The 26,861-nt window shown below is 41.4% G+C and overlaps 1 protein-coding gene and 1 non-coding gene across 5 annotated transcripts in view; both read left to right on the forward strand.

The window, feature by feature from the left end:
* Positions 1-3,031: 3,031 nt before the first annotated feature.
* LOC143267677 (ATP-binding cassette sub-family G member 3-like) overlaps positions 3,032-26,861 on the forward strand; it is a 71,246-nt gene continuing 47,416 nt past the window's right edge. For 2 of the 4 annotated variants that reach the window (XM_076546844.1, XM_076546848.1), the window contains exons 1-5: positions 3,032-3,416; positions 20,260-20,481; positions 22,928-22,987; positions 23,628-23,742; positions 24,869-25,021. In XM_076546844.1, the coding sequence (XP_076402959.1) occupies positions 20,279-20,481; positions 22,928-22,987; positions 23,628-23,742; positions 24,869-25,021 (531 nt within the window). In that variant the 5' untranslated portion in view covers positions 3,032-3,416; positions 20,260-20,278. Of the gene's footprint in view, positions 3,417-19,869; positions 20,013-20,259; positions 20,482-22,927; positions 22,988-23,627; positions 23,743-24,868; positions 25,022-26,861 lie in introns of those variants that run through there. The other 2 variants (XM_076546845.1, XM_076546847.1) reach the window with 2 other exon arrangements.
* On the forward strand, positions 6,439-6,549 carry LOC121826246 (U6 spliceosomal RNA). Its single transcript, XR_006068555.2, has one exon. It is a non-coding gene; the product is annotated as a U6 spliceosomal RNA (small nuclear RNA).

Consider the following 26,861-nt stretch of genomic DNA (forward strand, 5'->3'; position numbering starts at 1 on the left):
CTGTTTATTTCCGTAGCCTATTGTATCATTTGCTTTTTTGATGTTTTCAGGTTCTTCTGTATTCTGGCTATTATTCCTCTGTCAAGGTGGTAGCTGGTGAGGATTTTCTCCCCCCACATAAACCAAAGGACTCTGTTTCCCCTTACAGAGATACTTGCCCCTCTGTGTTCATTGCTGCTCTAGACACTAGAGGAATTGGAAATCGTCTAGATGTCCAGTGCTAGATGGCACTGGTGATGAACTTAATGGAAATGTAGCACTGAAATAATCCATGTGAGGAAGATACAGACCACCACACTAATGTAGACAATTAGGTTTATAAAGTCCTTTAGTTTTGGCCATTGACCAAGAGTGGGTTCAAAGTCTCCTGCTGCAGAAGGTCAGAGGTACAGCATTTTAAAGGCAAACCTACAATTTCATTGATGTTGGGTGAGAGGCAAAGTTACTTTGCATCATTTGTTTTGACAGAACATGGATATTTCAGACACAACATGACAATTAATTTTGACTTACACTTTCTTTGGTTAATTTAGTTTAAGTTCTTATATCACTAATTATTTTGGTTAATAAATCTGGACCATGGTGGTCATGGGAATCCCAAATGTGTTTCCAAGGCAGTGATCATTGTTGTTGGGTGAAGGACTGAGAAGTGTCTGAGGAGACCAAAATGGAATCAGGACAGGATGGTTTTGCCTTAGTCACTTCAGTACAAGTGTGCGATAGAATTGTATTCAGTTGTAAAGAAAATGAAATTTGTAGGAAAATAGATGGAATTTGAAAACATTATGCCAAGTGAGGTAATCCAGTACTAGGAAGACTAATGTTCTCTCTCAAATGTTTGTCTTACCTTGAAATATTTAGGTCTGTGTGTTTAAGTCAGATGCCTGTAGAGGCCAGGAAGTGTGAAAGGCCATTGCTGGGGAGGACAGTAAATGTGGGTTATATGAAAATAGAGAGGGAACACTGGAGTATAAAGGTTCACATGGGGGTGAGGGAGGAGGAAGGAAGTGGAGAGAAGTTCATCTGAATCAAGATCTGTGTGAGAAAGCCATGTGAAAATGTATAATTTTTAAGTCAATTAAACAAAAATAATTTTACAACTGAGTTTGAATGGTAGTGACCTGTATGAGTGGACAATGCTGCTCCCAGAGTCATAGGTTCTTAAACAAAAATTCTAGCACAGATGTGGGATTCTTCCTTATGAGTTGTTGACCCTGGAATCTCCAGGTGTCACAGAAGTGTAAGGCAGGTGTCTCAAACCCACTTGTGTTTAGAGTAAGGCCAAGTTAGGATTAGGGGGTGAAGGGAATCACCCAGAAAGTTGATTACATAGTTATCAAACCCTCGGAGTTGGGGATGTGACTCTGGCACACCTGGGGCCGGCCTGGAGCCCTGGGTTAGGTACCAGCACTACTACACAACAGAAGTAAAAACTAACTAGAAGTAGACAACAAACGCACAGAAGGAAGAACACGGTGACCATTGGAAAGGGCGGCCATGATGGAGCTTGAGGGAAGCCCTGTGCTCCTCTGTCTCTCCTGTGTGTCTCACTGCTGCTCTCTCCCCTCCCCCTCCTCTCCTCCTCCTCTGTCCTTCTCCATTCCTCCCTCTTCCCTTTTCTTTCTGCTCTTTTGTTTTCAAGGTAGAGAGCAGAAGAAGTTTCACTTTGTAGCCCAGGCTGGCCAGCACCCTCTATGTAGCACAGGCTGTCTTTCAACTTGCAAACCTTGGGCCTCAGGCTGAGTCCTGAGATTATAGGTGTGTGCTCCTATTCCTCCTTCTGAAGTACTCGAAATGTTCTATAAAAAATCTGAGTTTCACTAATACAAATATGTCACATTGTGAATATACATCAAGCTGTCTAGTCAGATTTTCTATAATTTTGTATGTATGTGCATGTGTGGCTATACATGGGTGTGCATCCCTGTGGAGGTCAACAATAGTGTTATCCTCACTCTCACACTGAACCTGAGGAATGAACCAGGGATTTCTGATTCATCTAGAATGATGGTCAGCAAGCACAAGGGATGCCCCTGGCTCCCCCTCCCACTACCAGGCTTTTCACCTGGTGCTTGGGATCTGAACTCAGGTTCTCATGCTTGGAGAGTCAGACTACTGACCAGCCTGCACTTTCTCTGTGTGTACTTTGTACTCTGATAAAAGTTAACTTTATCAAAAATTTTCACAATTTTTATTCTTTAACAATTTTGAGAACTTCATACATAGGATGTATTTTACTCATACTCAGCCTCACTCACCCTCCACTGCTACCTTACAACAGAATTCCCCCCAAATCTCCCTCCCATCAAGTTCATCCCCTCCCTCACCCCTTCCTCCGATTCCTCCTTTCCTCCCTCCCTTCCCCCTCCTTCCCTATCCCTCTCCCTCCCCTTCTTCAGTGACCACGAGTCCAGTCAGTGCTGCCCATGTACACATGGAGTAGAATCATCCCCTGGATAGTCAACACACCAAGGACCACACTCCTGAAGAAAACTGACTTTCCCTCTCCTGGCAGTCATCAACTGTCCATAGCTCCTCCGCTGGAGGGGGAGGCTCATGTGACCCTCCCCTATTCATGCTGGAATGTTAGGGAGACTATTGGAGTATGAACCTGACTTGTTTTCAACATTGAACTTTGTGGTCTAGGAAGTGTCGTGTACTGCACACACTGCACCATCTGACTGCAGGGTCACAGTCTACACTTAGTCCCCCTCCCCTCTCCCTGTTCTCTAGGGGTGGAGTTCAATATTTAGCTAAGGCACCCAAACCACAAATCCTCCTGACTCAGTCTCTCGGTTATAGGGATTACAATTGTGAAAGTGAACTATTTCTCAATTGGTCTCTTGAGATATAAAATGAAACTATAAATCAATTTATATTGACAATCTGGGCGCTTAACAAGCCATATCCTGGGCTGTTCTGGCCCCCGTGTTTGTCCCTTTCTGTGTTAAGCAGATATTCACTTCCTGTTTCTTTTCTCACATCTGCTAAACACGCACCCCGCCCCCCAACCCGCCCCAAACCGTTACTTTCTTTTTGTCGCTCTTGGGATTCTGGATGCTGATTTCTCATCTTTCAGCACTGGTGTGGGCCCGACCTTGGGCGCTGTGCAGACTGCCCAGCTCTCTGGAAGCTCGCCCTGAGCTGGGGAGCCCCAAACCCAGGGACCCACAGGGCCCCTCCCCCACGGTGTCCCTTTCCCAAGCCCTCTGTCCTCACCCCATGGCGTCCTAGCAGGCTACTTCCTTTCCTCTTTGGGAGCCGCCCAGGTCTGCGCCCCTGAAGGAGGGCAGCAAAGGTGGCCCAGAAGCAGAGGTTCCAGGACGCTGAGGGGCAGAAGCCAGAGCCTCAGGGAGAAGTTGCAGCTCTCCTCCCGTCCTGTGCACAAGTAGACTGGACCCCTGCATCTGACCCTGGTGAGTGTGGGCAGGCAGGGCTGGGAAATCCTTTGCAGCTTCATTTGCAAGTGTGAAATGCAGACTACTGGCCATGGCAGAAGTTATGGTGTTTAGGGTGGGTTGAGGATGTACAACCTCTGATTTCCAAATGTATAAAGGTAAAGAAAGTTGATGTTGAGTGGGTAAAGTTTTGTCAAGCAGTGCAAAAGGAATTTGTTAGCACTGGTATTTTAGGAACCAGAACAATTTATTCTTTTTTTTTTCCTTTTATTTTATTTTACAATATAATTCAGTTCTACATATCAGCCACGGGTTCCCCTGTTCTCCCCCCCTTCCACCCCCTCTCCTTACCCCCAGCTCACCCCCCATTCCCACCTCCTCCAGGGCAAAGCCTCCCCTGAGGACTGCGATCAACCTGGTAGACTCAGTCCAGGCAGGTCCAGTCCCCTCCTCCCAGACTGAGCCAAGTGTCCCTGCATAAGCTCCAGGTTTCAAACAGCTAACTCATGCAATGAGCACTTGGTCCCACTGCCTAGCTGCCTCCCAAACTGATCAAGCCAATCAACTGTCTCACCTATTCAGAGGGCCTGATCCAGCTGGGGGCCCCTCAGCCTTTGGTTCATAGTTCATGTAGAACAATTTGTTTTTTTTCTTTATCTCACGATTTAAAATTTGTTCAAAAATCTCTAGTTTGCTATACATATTCAACAACTTCTTACAACTCTTACTCAAATAGTGCGGAAAAACTTTGAAGAGAAAAATTAAAGGCCAAAATAACTAGATTGTAGACCTTTTGGTGACTGTGTATCTATAATGCTATCTTCTTTTCTTGTGTAACACCAGAAATATAATCGCTAGTCTAGTTTTACACACACAGAAAGTTTAACAGTCACACATATTTATTGAGCACCGTGTGTCCAGGCCTGGGCATTTGCACAGAAGAGCCCTTCCTATGGTATTAACACAGGCCTCTCCAACAGTGCATTCTCTTCAATCAACCTGTGTTAAAATGCACACACATGTAGAACCTTTTCTGCACATAACTGTGTCTAAGGATCTGTGGAGCATTTGGCAGGATGAGAGGAAAATAAAATACAAACTAGAATGGAGAATTGTTGTGAGAAAGAACATCGGAATCGACATAAATACATTTAGGGGCCCTCGAAGCTGAATTGAGTTACGTTTTAAGTGATTTATTCATTTTTATTTACTGTGTATGAGTGCTTTGCTTGCATGTATGTAACCCCTGGTGCCCATGGAGGCCAGAGAGGGCACTGGATCCCCTGGAACTGGAGTGGCAGACAGTTGGAAGTCCCCATGTGGAAGCTGGGAATGGAACCCAGGAACTCTGCAGGAGCAGAACCTAAGTTGAATCCTTGAGACCATAACAAGAGGGGGCCCGTCAGTCTCACAGCTCAGGAATGAGAAGGGGAAACATAGTGGCTTTTCAGAGAAGCTTCTCCTGGCCTTTGCTTTTGAGGGACCATCTCTTGTGTGTTTTGATTTGGGATGTTGAGGAGACTCAAAGGAAGGCTGTGTCTAGAACCATCCCATAATGTCAGCAGCAGTGCCTATGCTAAGGGAAACTGTAGGTGTTATGTTCCTTACCCTGTCACAGACACCCTTGACGAACAAACAGGTCTTACTTAAAGACAAACCAAGATTTTATATGGGTTATGTGAATTTCATGTTAAGTATTTTGTAAGTACTTACCTTATAGCCACATCACATACATTTTGGGAGCACCATGTGACATTTCAGTGCGCGCGCGCGCGCACACACACACACACACACACAAGCTACATTGGTACAAAGAAAACTAAAATTTCTTCTCCACAAAGATTACTGCCCAGCTCACTTTAGGATGTGAAATAAAAATTAATAGTCTAGATGTCTTTGGCTTCACACTTTTTCTCTTGAGGAATGGCTTTCTTATAGTACAATTAGCATCATACACCTCATCGACTTACAGTGAGGAATTCTGTGGCTATGGCTATAGTCAGAGGTGTGCAAGCTTATTTTCACAATCTGCCCTGCTTATTTAAATGCAGAGATGCTTTACCACAGCTTCTCTCGGTCTTTTTAGTGTGTGTGTGTGTGTGTGTGTGTAGATCACAGGATAATTTCTGAAAGTCAGTTTTTTTCTTCCAACTTGTGATGAGATCTCCCCTGTATTCGTTTCCATGCTGGGTCCTCCAGGTTATCGCGCCCTTCAGCTCCCAGGTGATTCCCCTGTGTTGGGATTCCAAAGGCATGCCACTGTGTTCCCCTTTTCATGGTGTTCTTGGATTGAACTCAGATCTCCAGTCTGTGCAGCCAGCAGGTTTACCTGCAGAGACACATTGCTCGACCTTGCATCATTTTCAGAGCCTTTTTCTTGGTGTGTAGTTCAGAGGATCAAATCCAGAGCCTTCCATATGCTAGGCAAGTGCTCTGTCAGCCTGGTGGGATTTTAAATATAGAAGCATTTCATCCACAAATGGGGTAATTTGACTTCTTCCTTTCCTGATTGACTCTCCCTCTCCCTCCCCTCTCTGTCTCTCTCTCTTATCTTAATTCTCTGAGGATTCAAGCTCTGTATTAAATGATAGTTGAGAGAATGGTCACCCTTGGTTCTATCCTATATTTAGAGGAACTAACTTATCTCATTCCCTATTCAGTATAATGCTGTTGGTAGGATTATCAGAGTGGCCTGTTTGTGTGCAGGTGTGAGCATTCTCTTCCTGGTTTGTTCAGGGCTGTAATTAAGAATGAGTTTAGTTTATGAAAGACTTCTCCATCTATTAATATTATGATCTAGTAGGATAAAAAATTACCCCTTTATTTGTTAAGCCTTGCTTTACAGGTTAAAATGATTTTTACAGCTTAAATGATTTCTGTCTTGGCAAAAGACCCATGAGCTGCTGAGGAGGATGTGACTTCAGTGATTGTATAGAACATTCTGTAGAAGTCTTGTGATTCCATTTGATCAATGGCACAGTTTAACTCTGAAGTTTGTTGACTTGTCTATTGATGTGAGTGGGGTATTAAAGTCAACCCCATGCTCAAATTGGCAGCACATATACTAAACCTGGAGTGACACAGAGAAGATTAGCATGGCCCCTGTGCAGGCAGGGATGACACACACGTTGGTGAAACATTCCATAGTTTTAGGATTAAATTGATTTGATAGAGAAAAAGGTTCTCCTTAGGAAAGGGGAGGGAGGTAAATACAGGAGAAGGAGAGAAGCACATAAAATAACAATATGGATGGATGAAAAAGCCTCAAGGAGTCACACTATTAACTATTTGCTTAAAACAATAAAACCCCTAATGCCTACAATTCAGTGTATACATATACATATGTAGTTTACTGAATCTTTCTCACCTGGGCTGACGGAGCTCCCAAAGACCATCTAACAAAAAAACAAGTACCAGATATGAGAAGCCCTCTTGTGAGTTGTTGCCAGGGCTGTCTAAGAGACTCCTAAAACATACACTCTATTGCTATTGCCCTTAGTTATCCTCCAGAGGTGGAAGGTAATTCCCCATTGCTGAAGACACCATGCACTTCAGACACAGGGCCCAGAGGCCCCTGAGCTGTCACTGACTTGGATGCCCCCCTCCCTGTCACCCTGCCCTGAGGACTATGTTTAAAGATACTAGAAGGCACATGAAAGCTTCCAAAGGAGAGAGACACAGTAGTCCTCCCTAGCAATGACATCATGAACCACATCAGTGATGACCTGTCCAGTAGCCCTGTGGGTGAAGTAGTGGTACACAAGCCCTGCCAGTAACTGTGGTGGTTTGAGAGAAAATGACCCTCAAAGGAATTGGCACTATTAGGAGGTGTGGTCTTGTTGGAGGAAGTGTGTCACTGTGCAGGTGGCCTTTGAGGTCTCATATATGCTCAAGGCACACCCAGTGAGACAGACCACTTCCTGTTGCACAGGCAAGATGCAGAACTTTCAGCTACTTCTCTAGAAAATGTCTGCCTGCATGCTGCCATGTCCCACCATGATGATAATGGACCAAATCTCTGAACTGTGAGCCACTCAATTAAATGCTTTTCCTTTATAATAGTTGCCATGGTCATGGTGTTTCTTCACAATAATAGAAACCCTAACTAAGGAAGTCTCTAGTTGAGTTTGGTACTGGAAACCTAGATAACTAACCAGTGCTAGTGAAGCCAAGGTTATTGGAGGAGAATCTATAACTATAATTTACTAAAGCAGCATAATCCTTAGCAACACCTTGTAAACATTTGTCCTTACACCAGTAGTGTAAATGCCATAAGTGTAAGTCCCATAGTGTAGTCCCACTTACACCCATAAGTGTAGTCCACCTCTCATCAAGGACACGTCTCTTTGCAATGGATAGAGACCATTGCAGAAAACCACAACCAGTTAAAATGCAGTTTGGGGACACAGCTCCAATGGAAGCATCTACAAAACACTCTCTCCCCCAAGGCTCAGGGAACACTGTGGACGACCAAGCAAACAGAAAGAGTGTAAGAGGAAGAGCGTCAGGGAGTTTGCTGTGATGGTGCAGGATGTTTGATCAGACTGTGTTAAAGGTGCCTTCTGATTGGTTTAATGAAGGCTGAATGACCAACAGCCAGGCAGGAGAGAGTAGGCTGGACTTCTGGGTAGAGAGAGGAACTCAGGGTTATGAATCTAGGTGTGCAAGAGACACTAGAGAGACACTGAGCAAGTCAGACATACAGAATGGAAGAGAGGTAAAAAGCCATGTGGCAGATCATAGATTAAGAGAAACAGGCTAATTTAAGTTATCAGAGCTAACTGGGGACAAACCTAAGCTAAAGGCCAAGCTTTCATAATTAATAGTAAGTCTGTGTAATTATCTGGTGACTATTGTTCCAAGAAAGTCTGACAAGAAAGTCCTACTAACTACACCCATACAGTCTCATCAACACAACTGCCCAAACATGGGCTAAAGAGGAGGTCAGCTGTGAACATTCCAACTGCATGGAGAAAAGTCCAGGGGACCTCAGCTCTACACAAAGAACTACAGGCAACTGAGGAAAGCTGGGAGAAGGAGGGGCGGTCTTCCCCATGGAAGAGCACACCAATTGGTTGTCCAGAGCCAAATGGTCTGCCCTGAAACCATGACAGTTAATATTGTATGTATTTATCAGGTTATATTTGGAAGGAGCCCATGCATTTGAAGGAGAGCAGGGAGGGCTATATGGGAGAGTTTGGAGGGAGGAAAGGGAAGGAGAGATGTTGTAATTAAAATACAATTTCAGAAATAAACAACAACAACAACAAAATAAGGCAGCAAAGTGATAGTTGGTAAAGTGCTGGGAGATGTCTTTCTGTATGCTGTGGATGTATGTTGTCCCATGGGTTAATAAATAAATAAGCTGTTTTGGCTTATGGCAAGGCAGCTTAGAGGCAGGCAGGAAATCTGAGGAGAGAGACAGGAAAGAGAAAGGTGGAGTCGGGAGAGATACCATCCAGCTGCCCAAGGAACAAGTTGCCAGCAGACCGGCAATGCCACCGCCACATGGCAAAATATAGATGAAAAGAAATGGGTTAATTTAAGAGGTAATAGCTAGCTAGCTACCAACAAGCCTGAGCCATAGACCAGAAGTTTGTAATTAATATTAAGCCTCTGAGTCATTATTTTATAAAAACAGCTGCTACCCTGGCAGGACCTGGTGGGACCAAGAAACTTCAGTAACAGAGTCAAGTTTAAAGATTAATGTTCTCTAAGAGCATGTTTCTTTCTATTATTATTATTATTATTATTATTATTATTATTATTATTTTTGGTTTTTCAAGACAGGGTTTCTCTGTGTAGCTTTGTGCCTTTCCTGGAACTCGCTTTGGAGACCAGGCTGGCCTGGAACTCACAGAGATCCACCTGCCTCTGCCTCCCGAGTGCTGGGATTAAAGGCATGTGCCACCACTGCCCGGCCTTCTATTATTTTTTTTTAGAGAGAAAAATAAACTATTTCATGAAAAAAAGTACAAAGCTTTGGAAAAGAGGTCTAGGTTTCCATGTATAGTAGAACACCCTCGCTTCCCAGGACCCTGGGATTCACACTTCTTTTGAGTTAGTGAAGACCACCAAGTTCTCATTCCACCTAACATCGTACTTTAAAAATCCACTGAAGAGTTTTGTCTACAAATGAATGTAAAATACACAGCCGCATAAACATATATTAATCCATCTACACTGAACACTTAAAGATGCACAGCAAGTGAATTCTTTCAGAACTAAGTCATGTCTAGAAATAATAGAATCTAAACTTGTATTGTTTAGCCATGAAGTCACCATGGCAAAGACTACCTCTAGTCTCACAAATGGAATTACAGAATTTATCCATACAAGATGGGAAAGAGGGCTGTAGAGGTGGCTCAGAGGTTAAGAGCACTGGGTGCTCTTCCAGAGGTCCTGAGTTCAATTCCTAGCAACCACATGATGGCTCACAAGCATCTACAATGAGATCTGGTGCCCTCTTCTGGCCTGCAGGCATACATGCAGGCAGAACACTGTATATGTAATAAACAAATAAAATTCTTAAAAAAATAAAAAAGAATACACATATAAAATAAAAAAAGATAGGAAAGAGTCTCTAACATGACACGTCTATGAACCGTACCTTGAAGGAGTGACAGACAGATGTCAATCGTGATTACACAGCAAGCCTGAAGGAATGACTGTCACAGTGTCTGGACTGGCTCCTCACACACTCCTCCAGAGGGATCGAAAACTACACCATCAGCCCAGGAACAACTAGGAAGCTTTACTCCAAAGCATGGGAAGTCACACAGGCCAGTTCCCTGCCTTTGAAAACTGAGACATTACTAAGAATCCTAGAAAAACAGTCAGCACAACACTTCCCCCATTCACAGCTCTCTCTAGAACCCTGGCTCCTCAGCAAAGGCTCTCCAGAAACTGTCCCTGTTTCTGAGGGTGGAAGTCAAGTGCCCAGGGGAGCATTGGCTTCATTCTTTGCAGGTAAACACCAATGATGACATCACAGGCACACATCAACAAAACATTCCAACGCTAGGCAAACAAAAATACCTTATGTTTCTCCTGGATCTGAAAAGAAATATAATTAATTTTTAAAATAGAAGATAGTTCAGTGGCTATGTTAGGGACTTGTGTATTTTTTTCTTTATGTCTTATTTATCTCAACATATTTTCTCATGAACTAGGTACAGAATAATAATTCTCTTTGAACTGTCTGCATCTCAAGGATCTTGACATTTCTTTTTGTTTTATTTCAAAGTGTAAAGCTATAACTAACTGCCCTAAGAGTACCAAGGGCTTCTCTACACCTAACAACTTCAGACTTAATATTAAAAAAAGCAATTTTATTCCAGTCCATTTCTTGGGCAGGACAGCCCCAGAACACTTTTGGTGCTGGCTTAGTGTTCACTTCTGACCCAAGGCTGATGTGCACACAGAGGAAGTGCACTTGAAGATGCTTGCAGTGGTTTCCTTTGGGTAGGAGGCTGTCAACAGCAGAAGGTCCACAGGCACACTGGAGTGCTGTGCCAGGGGAGGAAAGGACACACCGAGAATGAGTAACTGCACCCAGGCACATATTCCTCAGGTATCTAGGGTTTTAGCTTTTCAACTCTGACCTCTGACAATGGTTAAACAAAGCAGCACACGAAGGCAAAGTCTGATTAGAAACGCCTGCAGGAGAGCTCCTGTCCTCTCCAGCCTGTGTGCTCTTAGCTGCCCTGGCCAGCGGGGTCTTCATGGGGACCTAAAGGGAGGGCCGGCGAATGAGAGGGACAAGAGACACAAAGAATGAGAGCAAGACAGGATGTCTGATCAAGCTCCAAAATTTTATTTTACTCTCAAGGCATATATAGGTAGGCAAAGGGGGTTGAGAGCAGGAAAAGACTTAATTAAGCAGGAAGGGACTTAATTATGGGCTGTGCAGCCAGCAGGAAATGTTGCTCTGAAGGTTATCTATCTACCCTTGTCTAACTGCCTAATTGCTTAACTGCAGCTCATTCACCTGATATCTGAGAAGAGGTTCTGGTATCTGTGGGAAGAGGTTCTGGTGCTATGGAGACTTAAGCAAGGCCTAGATCTAAGAAAAGAGGAGAAAACCCCAAATATGGCAGCATATATGTCAAGGGTCGCTTAGGCTTATGGCTCCTGTCACTTATCAGCCACCTGAGGGCTGAGGTACCAGCCTACTGAGGTACCAGTACCATAAGTCCCTACATGCAGGAGCCAAGGTTTATTGGCTATAGAATGCCATGTGGTTCAATTACCAAAACCTGTGACTTTTACGACCTTTCTTTCTATTACCTATTTCAAAGAAACAGAAGAAAAGCAAAAAGAGCACATTTCTTAATAAAAAGTAGAGGAATTAAATCTTTTTTAAAAAATTTATTTTACATAACAACCAGTTTCCTCTCCATTCTCTCCTCCCATTCCCTTCTCTCCACCTCCTTTCTACCAGCCCCCCCTCACTCCTCAGAAAGGGTAAGGCCTCCCATGGGGAGTCAACAAAGTCTGGCATATCAAGTGGAGGGAGGACCAAGCTCCTCCTCCATGCCTCAAGGCTGAACAAGGCACCCATCATAGGGAATGGGTTCTAAAAAGCCAGCTCTTGAGCCAGGGACAGATCCTGGCACCACTGCTAGGGGCCCCACAAATAGACCAAGGTATACAACTGTCACCTTCATGCAGAGGGCCTAGGTTGGTCCCATGCAGGCTCTCTAGCTGTCAGGCTAGGGTCCATGAGCTCACAGTACCTTGGGTCAGCTGTCTCTGTGGGTTTCATCATCATCATCTTGACCCTCGTTGCTCATATAATCCCTCCTCCCTCTCTTCCACTGGATTCCTTAGAACTTGGCCCAGGGTTTGGCTGTGGATCTCTGCATCTGCTTCCATCAGTTACTGGATGAAGGTTCTATGATGACAATTAGGGTAGTCACCAATCTGATTACAGGAGAAGGCCAGTTCAGGCACCTTCTGATAGATTCACAACACGCCCCCACGGTTGGGCATGTCCGGTGGACCTAGACACTTCCACCTAGCCAGTTCCAAGTCAAAATAGCCATTTCCAAGTTAAGGTGTCTCATGTGACCAGGACCCCGTGGCTTTCCATGGTTGTGTAAGAGCGCACAATGAAACCATGTGATCTACGTGTATGTGTGGAGTAGCCACATGGACCTGTGTACGCCTGTGCCACCCAACCTTTATAAGCCGGCGCCACATTCCCAGCTTCCTTCTTCTTCCCCATGCACATGTCTTTTTAACAGGCCTGAGCACCCCTGTCTTTCTCTCTTATCTTAATAAAACTCTTGTTAGTGGATTCTGTCATGTTTCATGACATTTCCTTGCAGGGTAAGAGCGCCACCAAATAACTAACACCTTCTCCACTATTGCTAGAAGTCATCTTTGTGGATTCCTGGGAGTTTCTGTGGCACCAGGTTTCTCCCTAACTCCACAATGGCTCCCTCTATTAAGATTTCTTTTTCATTGCTCTCCCACTCTGTCTCTCCCTAGTTGGACCATCTCATTTCCTCATATCCCATCCTGCATCCCCTCCTCTCTGCTCTTCCCCATCTGCATTTTATCCAGGAGATCTCATCTATTTCCCCTTCCCACAGCAATCCATGTGTCCTTCTTAGAGTCTTCCTTGTTACCTAGCTTCTCTGGGGCTGTGAATTTTATCCTGGTTATTCTTTGCTTTACATGTAATATCCTCTTATTAGTGAATTCATACCATGTTTGTCTTTCTGGGTTTTGGTTACTTCACTCAAGATGATTTTTTCCTTAGTTCCATCCATTTGATTGCAAATTTCATGATATCATTTTTTTTAACTGCTGAGTAATACTCCATTGTATAAATGTACCATATTTTCTTTATCCATCCTTTGGTTGAGGGACATCTATGTTGTTTCCAGGTTCTGGCTATTACAAATAATGCTGCTATGAACATAGTTGAGCAAGTGTCCTTGTGATATGATTGAGCATCCTCTGGATTTATACTGAAGAATGATATCACTGGGTCTTGAGGTAGATTGGCTCTCATTTTTCAGAGAAACCACCATACTGTTTTCCAAAGTGGCTGTACAAGTTTGCACTCCTAACAGCAGTGGAGAAATGTTACCCTTATTCCACATCTCTCCAAAATAAGCTCTCACCATTATTTTTGATCTTAGCCATTCTGACAGGTGTAAGATTGTAGATGTAACCAACCATCTTATTATATAAGAAACAAAGAGCCAATGCAAAGATGAAAGCCCAAGAGGTCAGAGCTAAGAGCCTTACCTGTCTGCTGCAGCTAGTCTCTTCAGCCAAGAGAGCTACTTCCTGTTTGTTTGTCTTTATATAGACTTTCTGTTCTGCCTACTCATTGGTCGTAAACCCAATGACCTCCTCGTCACTGCCCATCTGTACAGACCTCCGGGTCTTCTACGGTTGGTATTGAGATTAAAGGCATGTGTCTCCATGCTGGCTGTATCCTTGAACACACAGAGATCCACCTAGCTCTGCCTCCCAAGAGCTGGGATTAAAGGCGTGCGCCACCAACGCCCGGCTCTGCTATGGCTTGCTATTAGCTCTGACCCCCAGGCAACTTTATTTATTAACATATAAATAAAATCACATTTCAGTACAAATAAAATATCACCATATAAGGTGGTATCTCAGAGTCATTTTGATTTACATTTCTGTGATGACTAAGGATATTGAGCAATTTCTTAAATGTCTTTCAGCCATTTGAGATTCTTCTGTTGAGAATTCTCTGTTTAGATCTGTACCCCATTTTTAAACTGGTTTATTTGGTATTTTGATGTCTAGTTTCTTGAGTTCTTTATATATTTTGGAGACCAGCCCTCTGTCAGATGTGGGGTTGGTAAAGATCTTTTCCCATTCTATAGGCTGCTGTTTTGTCTTATTGACCATGTCCTTTGTCTTACAGAAGCTTTTCAGTTTCAGGAGGTCCCATTTATTAGTTGTTGATCTTAGTGTCTGTGCCACTGGTGTTCTTCTGTGCCAGTATGTTCAAGGCTATTTCCCACTTTCTCTTCTATCAGGTTCAGTATAACTGGATTTATGTTGAGGTCATTGATCCATCTGGACTCAGATTTTGTGCATGGTGATAAATATGGATCTATTTGAATTCTTCTACACATCAACATTCAGTATACTAGCACCATTTGTTGAAGATGCTTTCTTTATTCCATTGGACAATTTTGGCTTCTTTGTCAAAATCAGGTGTTCATAGGTTTGTGGATTAATGTCAGGGTTTTTTATTTGATTCCATTGTTCCACCTGTTTGTTTTTATTTCAATATTATGCTGTTTTTATTACTATAGCTCTATAGTAGACTTGAAGTCAGGAACAGTGATGACTCCAGAAGTTCCTTTATTATACAGGATTGTTTTAGCTATCCTGGGTTTTTTGTTTTTCTATATGAAATTGAGTATTGTTCTTTTTAGTTCTGTGAAGAATTGTGTTAGGGTATTGATGAGGATTGCATTGAATCTGTAGATTGTTTTTGGTAAAATTGACTTTTTTTTTCTTTCTTAATCATACCTATCTAAGAACATGGAAGATCTTTCTATTTTATGACACCTTCTTCAATTTCTTTCTTTAAAAACTTAAAGTTCTTGTCATACAGGTCTTTCACTTGTTTGGTTAGAGTTACCCCAAGATATTTTATATTATTTGTGGCTATTGTGAGTGGTGATGTTTCTCTGATTTCTTTCTCAGCCCTGATCATCATTTGTATATAGGAGGACTACTGATTTTTTTGAGTTAATCTTGTATCCTGCCATATTACTGAAGGTGTTTATCAGCTGTAGGAATTCTCTGGAGAATTTTTGTGGTCACTTATGTATACTATCATGTTATCTGCAAATAGCAAAAGTTTGACGTCTTCCTTTCCTATTCGTATTCCCTTGATCTCATTTTGTTGTCTTATTTCTCTAGCTAGAAGTTTTAGTACTATATTGAATAGATATGGGAAGAGTGGACAGCCGTGCCTTGTTCCTTATTTTAGTCGAATTGCTTTGAATTTCTTTATTCAATTTGATGTTGGCTGTTGGCTTGCTGTATATTACCTTTATTATGTTTAGATATGTTCTTTGTATCCCTGATCTCTCCAAGACCATTATTATGAAGGGGGTGTTGGATTTTGTCAAAGGCTTTTTCAGCATCTAATGAGATGATCATGTGTTTTTTTTTCAGTTTGTTTATATAATGGATTACATTGACAGATTTTCGTATGTTGAACCATTCCTGAATTTCTGGGATGAAGCCTACTTGATCATGATGGATGATATTTTTGATGTGTTTTTGGATTAGGTTTGCTATTTTTTTATTGAGTATTTTTGCATCAATGTTCATAAAGGAGATTGGTCTGCAATTCTCTTTCTTTCTTACATCTTTGTGTGGTTTGGGTATCAGGGTAACTGTAGCCTCATAAAGAGTTTGGCAATCTTCCTTCTGTTTCTATTGTGTGGAACAATTTGAGGAGTATTGGTATTAGCTCTTCTTTGGAATTCTGGTAGAATTCTACACTGAAACCATCTGGCTCTGGGCTTTTTTTGGTTGGGAGACTTTTAATGACTGCTTCTATTTCCTTAGGGGTAATAGATCTACTTAAATTGTTCATCTGGTGTTGATTTAATTTGGGTATGTCATACCTGTCCAGAAAATTGTCCATTTCTTTTAGATTTTTCCAATTTTGTGGAGTACAGGCTTTTGAAGTATGAGCTAATGATTCTCTGGATTTCCTTGGTGTCTGTTGTTATGTCTCCCTTTTCATTTGTGATTTTGTTAATTTGGATATTATCTCTCTGTCTTTTGGTTAGTTTGGATAAAGGCTTATCTATCTTGTTGATTTTCTCAAAGAACCAACTCTTGGTTTCATTGATTCTTTGTACTGTTCTCTTTGTTTCTATTTTATTGATTTTAGCCCTCAGTTTGATTATTTCCTGTCATCTACTCTTCCTGTGAGAGTTTGCTTCTTTTTGTTCTAGAGCTTTCAGGTATGCTGTAAGTTGCTAGTGTGAGATTTCTCCAAATTTTTTATGTAGGCATTTAGTGCTATGAATTTTCCTCTTAGCACTGCTTTCATAGTGTCCCATAAGTTTGAACATGTTGTGTCTTCATTTTCACTGAATTCTAGGAAGTCTTTAATTTCTTTCTCTACTTCTTCCTTGACCCAGTGGTGATTCAGTTGAGCACTATTCAGTTTTCATGAGTTTATTGACTCTCTGTAATTTGTATTGTTGTTAGATTCTAACTTTAAACCATGGTGATCCAATAAGATACAGGGGGTTATTCCAATTTTTTTTGAATCTGTTGAGATTTGTTTTGTGACTGAGTATGTGGTCAATTTTAGAGAAGGTTCCATGAGGTGCTGAGATGAAGGTATATTTTTCTATGTTTTCAGACATATATGGCAAACACTTATACACATAAAATAAATGTAAAAAGAAATAAACTTCAATACCATAGCACCCTTCATTGAAATAACTACAGTAGAGAAAACAGCTCTTACCATAACTAGATGAAAGTGAAAAGGAAAGAGAATGAAAAAGCAAAGCAAATAACAACACACACACTCTCTCTCACACACACATAAACACAGACATAAACACACACACAGACCCAAATACACACTCACACACACACACACATACACACAAACACACTCACACACAGACACACAAAGACCCAAATGCACTTCCTCTATGATGGCAAATCAAAGTCTACACCAAGTTCCCTGGCTCAGAGACAGACTACTGAGTACTCTACATACATTGAAGAGAAAGCATTATTGCTTACAGCACAGAACAGCAAATATTCACCCACAGATATGACTTCCCTCATTAAGTGTATACTATTGAAGAATATTAAAGTACAAATAATAAACCCAAGTTATTCACCATTATTTTATCCAGCTGCATTTGTCTAGCAGTGTTTGTTTTATGGAATCTACTATACTGATTTTCATTACATATACATTTATAGTCATTTTTGGTGGATTGCTCCAATTATTAATATATAGTTATCTTTATTTTTCCTAACTTTGGCTGGATATCTGCTTTGTCAGGTAGGATCATAGCTTTTGCAGTGTTTGCTTAAAATACAACTTTCCATCCTTGAACTTTCAGTCTTCATATGAGTTGCCAGCTAGTTGAGTTTCCTGCTGCAATAAACAATTGGTTATTGTTTTCTGCTTTTCTATGCAGCCTGCCAGGTTGAGACCATTCATATTTAGGTTAGTGTTGAAATGTTTGTACTGAATGAAATCCTATAATTTAGCAGGTTTCTGTTCATCTTTCAATTTTCCATTTCAATTGCTATGTGTTCTTTTCTTTTTCTCTCATCTTAGAAGTTTGCTGACTCACTGGCAGTTTGCTTTCTACTGATGTGATAAAACATCATAACCAAAAGCTACTTGGAGAGGAAAAGGTTTATTTAGTTTAAACTTCCACATCACAATCCACCACTGAAAGAAGCCAGGTGGGAACTCAGGCAGGAACTGAATCAGAGATGCTGGAGGAACTCATCTCACTAGTTACTCCTCATGGCTTGCTCAGCCTGCTTTCTTAAACATCCCAGGACCTGAAAGTGGGTTTGGCAATCCCATATCAATCAATCAAAAAAATGCCCCACAGACTTGCCAATCTGATGGAGGCAATTCCTCAACTGAGGATTCTTCTTCCCAGATGACTCCAGCTATGGTCAAGTTGACAAAAAGCTAACCAGCACACTTACTGAATCAATACTGTTGATTCTTGAGAACCACAGGAGTTATTTTCTCCTAAGCTCTTGGGATTGTAGCTTTCTGACTTCTTCCTTTGTGTTTTTATTTTCCTGTGAGTGTCTTCCTTACGGCAGCCTCAGTGGTCAGCATTACTTTAGTTATGTTCATCTTGAAGGTCTTTACAAAGGACAAATTTGCTATAGTCACATTGGTTGTCAGTTCTTTTTTTTGAGTGCTCAAAATACATAGTTCCACACTCTGGCCCTTAGCATTTCTGTCAAGGAGTATGCTGTTGTTCTGATTGGTTTGCCAAACTGGCACTTTGTTAATAACTTGGCTCTTCTCTTAGTATCTTCCAGCATTCTTTTCTTGTTCTGCACTCTCTACATTTTACCAAGAGTGTAATATGTCAAGATTATTATTTTTTGAATGTTACTAGACAATTAAGTAAACTTTTGTTGAAGCTTACGTTGTGGTACAGAAATACATTTCAACTGATTCAAAGCCCAACCCCAGTGAAAAGAAATTATGGCATCCAAACTTCCCCTCCTGCAAGGATCACTATTTGATCTACTGTTGGTCTTCTAGGCTTTTCCCACAAGAACCTATGCAAATTTCAACATTAGACTTTGTAATTATGTAAGATTGGGCAATCAGACCTCAAACCAATAAAATCTAGTGGGTTACAAAATCCAGCTAAAATAAGTACTGGTCCTCCAAATAGCAGCTCAAAACATTAGGTGCTGCGCTCATTACAGAATAAGACTGATAAAGCTGATTGGAGGCTTCTTCAATGAAGCATTCAACCAACAGCATGATTAAAGTAACAATCCAGACAGTGTTCCAACCACTTGATTTCAAACCAAGTAGATTCTATGTTTAGAAACGCTAAAAAAAATATTTCATTATAAATACGGAAGGAACAGAACATCACTGCATCAGTCCAGAAACTACCAAGAAAACAGTATGAAGGCAATAAAGAGGAAATTTAGTTCATTTTGCTCCTCTCCCAGCTGTTTAAATCCCACAATAGCTGCAAATGCCACTGACATGCCAACTCTTGAAAGCCTGTATTTCTAGTCCCATTAAATATTTCAGAATATTGTGTTCTTTTGTGTTCATACATTTACTTCCTGGCTGAGTAACCTGGATAGTCCTCACTCTGGGCAGTCGTTCATTGGATCATGTGAACACCATGGTGAACGAAGACCACGCAGGAACAGGGGAAGTCAGAACAGCTCACATGCATCACAAAAAAAAAATTACAACTTCTAAGTCACAGATGGAAATGCCACAGACTCTCCTTTGAATCAAATTTTCTTTAGTAGAAATTGGTGGCAATAGGTTAAAAGTTGACTGCACATACCAAGGTCAGAATGTCTAGGATTAAATATCTGCTTTGACTTAGTGGACTTCCTCTGGTCACTACTTAATAAGTCAGTGAAAGCATGGCAAGTCTCCATTAAAGCTAATTAAAGTGCACCACACAGCCGACCGGTTCCATCAAGGTTTTATTTTATGGGTTCTCTCTGCTAACCACCCCTGGAGACGGAATTCTTTTCATGTAATACATTCAGTTTTGTCATTTATCTTCCACAGTTCATGCCAATAAGGAGGCCACATTCTTATGGCCTAAAAAAATTAAGCCAGGGACCATCTCAAAAATCCCACCTGGGGTATAATAAATGTCTTGATTGCCAGAGTGCTATGTTCAACAATTACAATTTTTTTTTTACCAGTTTTGCTAAGAAGCAGCAGCAGCAGCAGCAGCAGAGTTGAATAAGAAAAATGAAGAAGAAAATACACAAAAAGAGAAGACACACAGGAGGTGGTGGCTGCTTTCTGTTGACACTGGGGCTGTGCTCTCCATGACCACCACCTTGTAGTTGCAGAAAGCCGTAGGTCTATTGATAGTGTGATCATTTTGAAGTGTATGCATTATTATATCAAGGAGTTAGGTATTTTGCATAAATGCTCTCTGATTCAGTTCCTGCCTGAGTTCCCAGTGGTGGATTAGCTCTCCACATTATGAGTGCATAATGTTCTGTGTCACTCTTGCTGTGGAACTGAAGTGCATGTAGAAAAGATCTTGGAATAATGTTGTTTGTGTGGACCATTAATTCACTATTGCTGTTCCTTCTACAGGAAGGAAGAACCGCTGGAGATGTCTTCCAATGATGACCCTGTTGCAATCCCGATGATAGAAAGAAATCCCAGTGACTTTCCTGGAATGGACACCAGTGACCCGGACACATTGACTGGAGAGGCTGTGTTGAGTTTTCATAACATCAGCTATCGAGAAACTGTGCAGAGTGGCTTTCCATTTCGAAAAAAAACATATGTGATAGGAAGACTATATAATATCAAGTATGTGCATGAACTAAATGTCACAACATTGAACAATGTTTTCAACAAATTGTCTATCATCAATCAGCTGTGTGTTAATGTATGTGTTTGTGTGTATTCAGTGTTTATATCTGTTTAGTGTGTGTATGTGTTCACATGTGCAGATGTGTGCATGTATGACACACCCATGGCACAAGGCTATTACAGGACAACCTTGAGCACTGGTCTTCACCTTCTACCATGTTGCAGACAGAGTCTCTCACTGTTCACTGCTGGGTGCGCCAGGCTAGCAGCCTGCAAGAGTCCTGGGGTTCTCCTGTCTGTCTCCATCTCTCCATAGAGCATGGAGTTCCAAGTGCCCACTACTGTACCCAACGTCATGTGAATTCTGGATGTTTAACTTAGGTCCTCCCTACACAGCAAGTGATCCACCCATTGAACCATCCCCCAGCCACACCTTGTCATACATACAGATAGATTCATGATCACAGTGAAATTAATGAGATGGAGACTAAAAGAACAACTTATTGGATTAATGACACAAAAAGTTGGTTCTTTGAAAACACAAACAAGCTTGACACTCCCTTAGACATATTACACACCAAAAACACCATGAGAAATGATTTTAATTCAATAAAATTAGGGATGAAAACATAATACCAAAGACACACTATTAAAATCAACATATGATGAGGGAATATTGAAAATTTAATACCTAGAAATTTGAATATATAAGGGAGTTGTATATGTGTTTGTACGCACATACACTCTCATAACTGAACTGAGGGTTTCTAACAGGCTGTCTGGGTCAGTTACAAGTGATGAGATGGAAGCAATGAGGAAGTCCCAACAGCAGAAGGGTTGGGTCCTCGTGTATTTGCTCAAAATTCATTAAGAGCTAAGAAGAGCTAAAACCAACATTCCACACATTGTTCCATAATACAGAGAAGGCTTGCTTCTGACCAAATTCTGAGGACAGAGCACACATACCAAGGTTTCCCCCCTCAGTCTGTTAGACTATTCCTCCCAACCCCAACCATGGTCTCTGTTCTTGGGCACTGGTCATTTCTGCTCCTCTACCAGAACTTCCATCATTTTCTTATAAGATGGAAATGGGCAGGGGAAAGGATTGACACATTGTCTGAATATGAAATAATAAGAAATAGAAAAATACCTAAGTTTTCTATAAGAATATGCCTTTTTAATCTGAATATTCACTACTGTCAATCAATCAGTTTTCTGACATACCTTGTGTTTGTGCTGTACATATACATCCATGAAGAATGTCCTCTACTTGAAGGATATCTCCCAATTCTAAACTGAGCATATGCTAGTCACTGTACCAGGAAAGGAACTCATCATTTTGTAGGTTTGTATTTAGCTTTCCTATTTTGATTAAGGTGGTGGTTTGTTTTGTTTTGAATGTTAAACTTGGCAATGCTCTCCTGTCCTCTGGAGAGCTTTTTTTCTAGTCTTTGGATTTCTATTTAAGATGCATTGATTTTTGTTTGATCCTATTTTAATAGTAATGACACTGTAGATGAACAATCTTATTAAATAAGAAACACAGAGCCAATGCAAAGATGAAAGCCCAAGAGCTCAGAGCAAAAGCTATGAGCTAAAAACCTTACTCTTCACTGCCACTGCTGTCCTCCTCACCAAGAGACCTACATCCTGTGTGTTTGTCCTTTTTATTGACTTTCTATTCTGCCTTCTCATTGGTTGTAAACCCAACCACATGACCTCCTCGTCACTGCCTGTCTGTATAGATCTCCAGGTCTTCTATGGCTGGTATTGAGATTAAAGGCATGTGTCTCCATGCTGGCTGTATCCTTGAACACACAGAGATCTGCCTAGCTCTGCCTCCCAAGTGCTGGGATTAAAGGCATGCACCACCACTGCCCAGCTTCTGCTATGGCTTGCTATTAGCTCTGACCCCCAGGCAATTTTATTTATTAACATACAAATAAAATCACATTTCAGTACAAATAAAATATCACCATATGACACTGCTACTGATAACTCGTGAATCATTGGTTTGTTGTGATGAGGTTTACGAGGCAGCAAGCAGGGCTGTATGAAGATACTGATCATCAAACATTAGCAAGAAGCTGTTGTGTACTTGATACATGAAGCCCATATGTGTAATAGAGACTTCATGATAACCTGCTGCTTGCTTCAAGGAACACTGAACTTAGATGCACCATGTTTTAAAAGGAGAAGTCATTTAAATAATAAAGAAAAAGGATTTTGTGATATCTGAGGCATTTTCCTCACGAGTCACCACTAGCATTCAGCATCTCTCATAAACAATAAACCTCTATTAGTATTTAAAATTTTCCTACGAGTTTGTACTTATTATGTGTGTACAATTCCATCCAATTTCAATAGAATATTCAGTGTAGACACTGAGCTAATATAATGTCTATTAAATAGAATATCACCCAGTATGATTTTGTGTTTGCAGTGGGATCATGAGACCTGGCCTCAATGCCATCATGGGACCTGAAGATGGGAGCAGATCTTGGTGAGTATAATGGAAAGCACATGCAAGCCCTTTGTATCCAGTTTTCTGTGCTGTAAAATCACTTCCACAGGGTTTTTTTATGTACTGTGTGAGTGTATAGTGTGAGTCTGTAAGTATTGTGTGAGTATATGTGTGAGTCTGAACCCATGTGCTGTGTATAATGTGCAGAATGGTGCATTCAATTTTCTACCCAGAACAGTCTTACTAGGTCCACTTTACTGATAGGAAGTGATAGAGTGATTGTATGTGGGGTTGGGTGATATTATTATTTAATGTGGGGGAGATAGTATTAAAATTAGAAAGATGGAACAAAGTTTTCTGGGAACAAGAAATCATCACTAGGCCTAATTCTCAAAATCCAGCAGCTCATTATGAGTTTGAGTCCCAGGTCAGATTGCAGGGAGGGGCGGTCATGTGGATCACATCTTGCATTCATAATTCTGGGATGTGTTAGAGCACACAATGAGCTGAAAGCAGTGTGTGTGTGTGTGTGTGTGTGTGTGTGTGTGTGTGTGTGTGTGTGTGTATGATTTCAGTTCAACTTATGATATGCAGAATTTTTGTTTTCTGAGTAGCTAAAAGGTGATAACTTTTACTGAAGGGAGAAAGTAAACTATACAACATATATAACCCTTTGTAGGTTATTGGATGTCTTAGCTGCAAGGAAAGATCCACGTGGATTATCAGGAGATATTTTGATAAATGGGAAACCTCGACCTGCTAATTTCAAATGTATTTCTGGTTATGTACCACGAGTAAGTGTTGGTGGGTTTGTAATTTTATATTTCCCCTGCTTCTGTATTAGATGCTCAGCTTATAGATTTGTTGTGTTTCCAATTAATTATATCACAGATACAGTCCCAACTTTCTCTACACCAGCTTTTCCTAATGACTCATTAGCCCGAGGCTGGCATTATTAAATAGGAAGAAGGGGGAGGGATTGGTGTAGCTTGATTTTTTCTGCCTTGCCCACAGTCAGGACAAATCTCTGTCACCCGCCAGTCCCACAGCCGCTCAGACCCAACCAAGTAAACACAGACACTTATATTGCTTTCAAACCGTATGGCCGTGGCAGGCTTCCTGCTAACTGTCCTTATCTTGCTAACTGTGCTTTTATATTAAATTGATCCATTTCCATACATCTATACCTTGCCATGTGGCTGGTGGCTTACTAGCGTCTTCACATGCTGCTGGTCATGGCGGCGGCTGCAGCCTCTCTGGTCATGGCGGCGGCTGCAGCCTCTCTGGTCATGGCAGCGGCTGCAGCCTCTCTGGTCATGGCAGCGGCTGCAGCGTCTCCTTCTGCCTTTCTGTCCTTTTATCCTGCCTAGCCACGGCTGATCAGGTTTTATTTATTAACCAATCAGAGCAACTTGACATACAGACCATCCCCCAGCACAGCCAAGTGCAGACCATCTCAAACACCTGCACTCAGGCCCATGGTCCTAATCATCCTCTATACGGACCTGCTATGTAACGCCACAAAGAACCTGAGAATGGGCTCCCACAGGACATACAGAACATCCCACAGCAGATTGGAGTCTGACAGCTGTGGTACATTAGTAACTGCAGCTGTGATTTAATTCTACAAAGACTACTGTTGTCTGACTTTGCTGTTCCTTCATCTTTCTCCACTGCTTAGAAGTTGTTTTCTGCAAATAATTGCAGGTAGCAGTCACCTAAATCTCTTGGAAGGCAAATGGGATGGGGTGTGTGTGTGAAATGATTGCTTCAACCTCTGGATTGAGATTAGTAACACTGAAAGCTTATTTTCAGTAGAGTATTCCATTGTGTGTGGTTTATATGAGGAGTAGGTTACATTTGTTAGAATGATTGTCTTAGTGATAACTATATTTAATTGAAATACTATTTAACCTTAAGAAAGATGTGGTGATGTACACTGTGACTGTGAGAGAAAATATAGAGTTCTCAGCAGCTCTTCGACTCCCAATGACTATAACGAGAGATGAACGAAAAAGGCGAATTGATGAGGTCCTTGAACTTCTGCATCTGGATAAAGTGGCAAATGTCAAGGTAATGTGAAGAAAAATCTTGAAAATTTCAGAATCCTCCCCAACCCCCCAAAAATCCTCATGTTGATAAAATGACCCTCCATTATCAGTTTCCTCTAATGTGTGTGGTCCAGGTGGCTGCTCTCTGTATTAATGAGTAAGTGACTGGTTACATGATGTAAAGTGGAGATTGAGCTGGGAAGCCTTCTTAGCAATGGTTAAACCTGGGAATGGAGTGTGATCCAGGAGGGAAAAATGTTCCTCATGTGGCCATTTCCAAGTTTCCTCACATCAGCCTCCTCCTCTTCCTCAGACTTAAACTCCCGACTCCTGGAGAATCTGACAAGTGCTTTCTTCTGTTTATTGTCTCTTCCCCGAGGACTTGTCCCTTTGTTGTTTCAGACTGTTTTCTGGACTGACACATGACGTGGGATTGAGGACTCTGGCTCTGTGTTTCACTCTGCATTTATTCCCTCCAGGGTTGTACTTGGTCTCTTTTAGCATTTAGTTCTGACTTGTTCAGTGCTTGTTATTTTCTGTAGCCTTTCTGTGTTTTTATCTCCTCCTGTCTGTGGTGGCTAGTGTTAACTGTCACCTTGACACAGTCTGGAGCCACCTGGAATCATCTAGAAGAGAGTCTCAATGAGGAATTGTAGTCAGTTGGCTTGTGGGCATTTCTGTAGGTGACTGTCTTGATTGAGTTAAGCGATGTGGAAAAACCCCGCCCACTTAGGCAGCAACCTTCTTTGGGTTTGGGTCCTGGGTGTCATGAGAATGGGGAAAGTGAGTTGAACACTGACAGGCTTGCATGCATTCATCCTCTCTATTCTCTTGACTGGATGTAACCAGCTGCATCGGCTTCCTGCCTGGACTTCCCTGCAATGGTTGACTGTACTTTCAAATTTTATGCTGAAATAAAACCTTTCACTCCTTGTTTACTTTTTGCAAGGTCATTTTTTCTTTGTAACTGGATGGAAACCTAGGATAGCCTTTTGCCCCTGCTCCCTCCTTCCTTATCGTCTGTCAATATTTAGTACCAGCTCCTGTGTTAGGTTTTAATGATACAAACTTGAGCAAGAGAAACAGTGAACCTGGTGACTCCTGTGAGGATTTGTGTAGGATCAGGAGGGGTAATAGACAAGTGGTGAACTTCACAGCTAACTATGTCATAGCTAACTAGTTTTAAAAGACTAACATGTTTTAAAAGACTATTATGTAATACTTCATTCCTAAATACTTAATTATTCTTAATCTTTAAAAATTAGTGATTACTGATTTAACAATTCCATTCTTAACTAAAATCTTGATATCCTCAGCCTGTCAGGTCTCTAACCATTCGCAGTCCCCAAATGCTTATGATTACATTGTTTATGGAACTTGATAAGGCATTTAAATTTATTATATGCCTAGAGTTTTTCCTCTTCTTGTGTCCTCCACACCATCCTGTCTCTCACAATGACATCGACTCATTGAGAAGATTATACATAGATGTCTGCTGAGCAGACATTGGTGGTATGGATGGAAATGGGCTCCCCAGAATATGATTCTCATGGATTAACTCCTGTGATGGTTCCTCCTTAGAGGCAGTGAGGATCAGGAAAGTATTGGCTGTTGATTCCCACAATACTTCTCTACAGTCGTTTATGAGATGTTGTAGGTTTTGTTGGGAAGAACAATAGAAAAGCTCACATTCACCACGCTTTCTCTTTTTCCTGAGTGATGGAATTTTGTTTGCTTTGGCTCTGTTTATTTACATAGTTTTATGTCTACAATAAACTTCTTCCTATTGTTCTGTTTTTAACAATAATTAGTCATTGCCCTAAGGTGTTTACTTGTTTTTTTAGGGACAACATATGAAGATA

This window comes from Peromyscus maniculatus, chromosome 10 (genome assembly GCF_049852395.1).
Source record: "Peromyscus maniculatus bairdii isolate BWxNUB_F1_BW_parent chromosome 10, HU_Pman_BW_mat_3.1, whole genome shotgun sequence".
NCBI classification, from domain to species: Eukaryota; Metazoa; Chordata; class Mammalia; order Rodentia; family Cricetidae; genus Peromyscus; species Peromyscus maniculatus.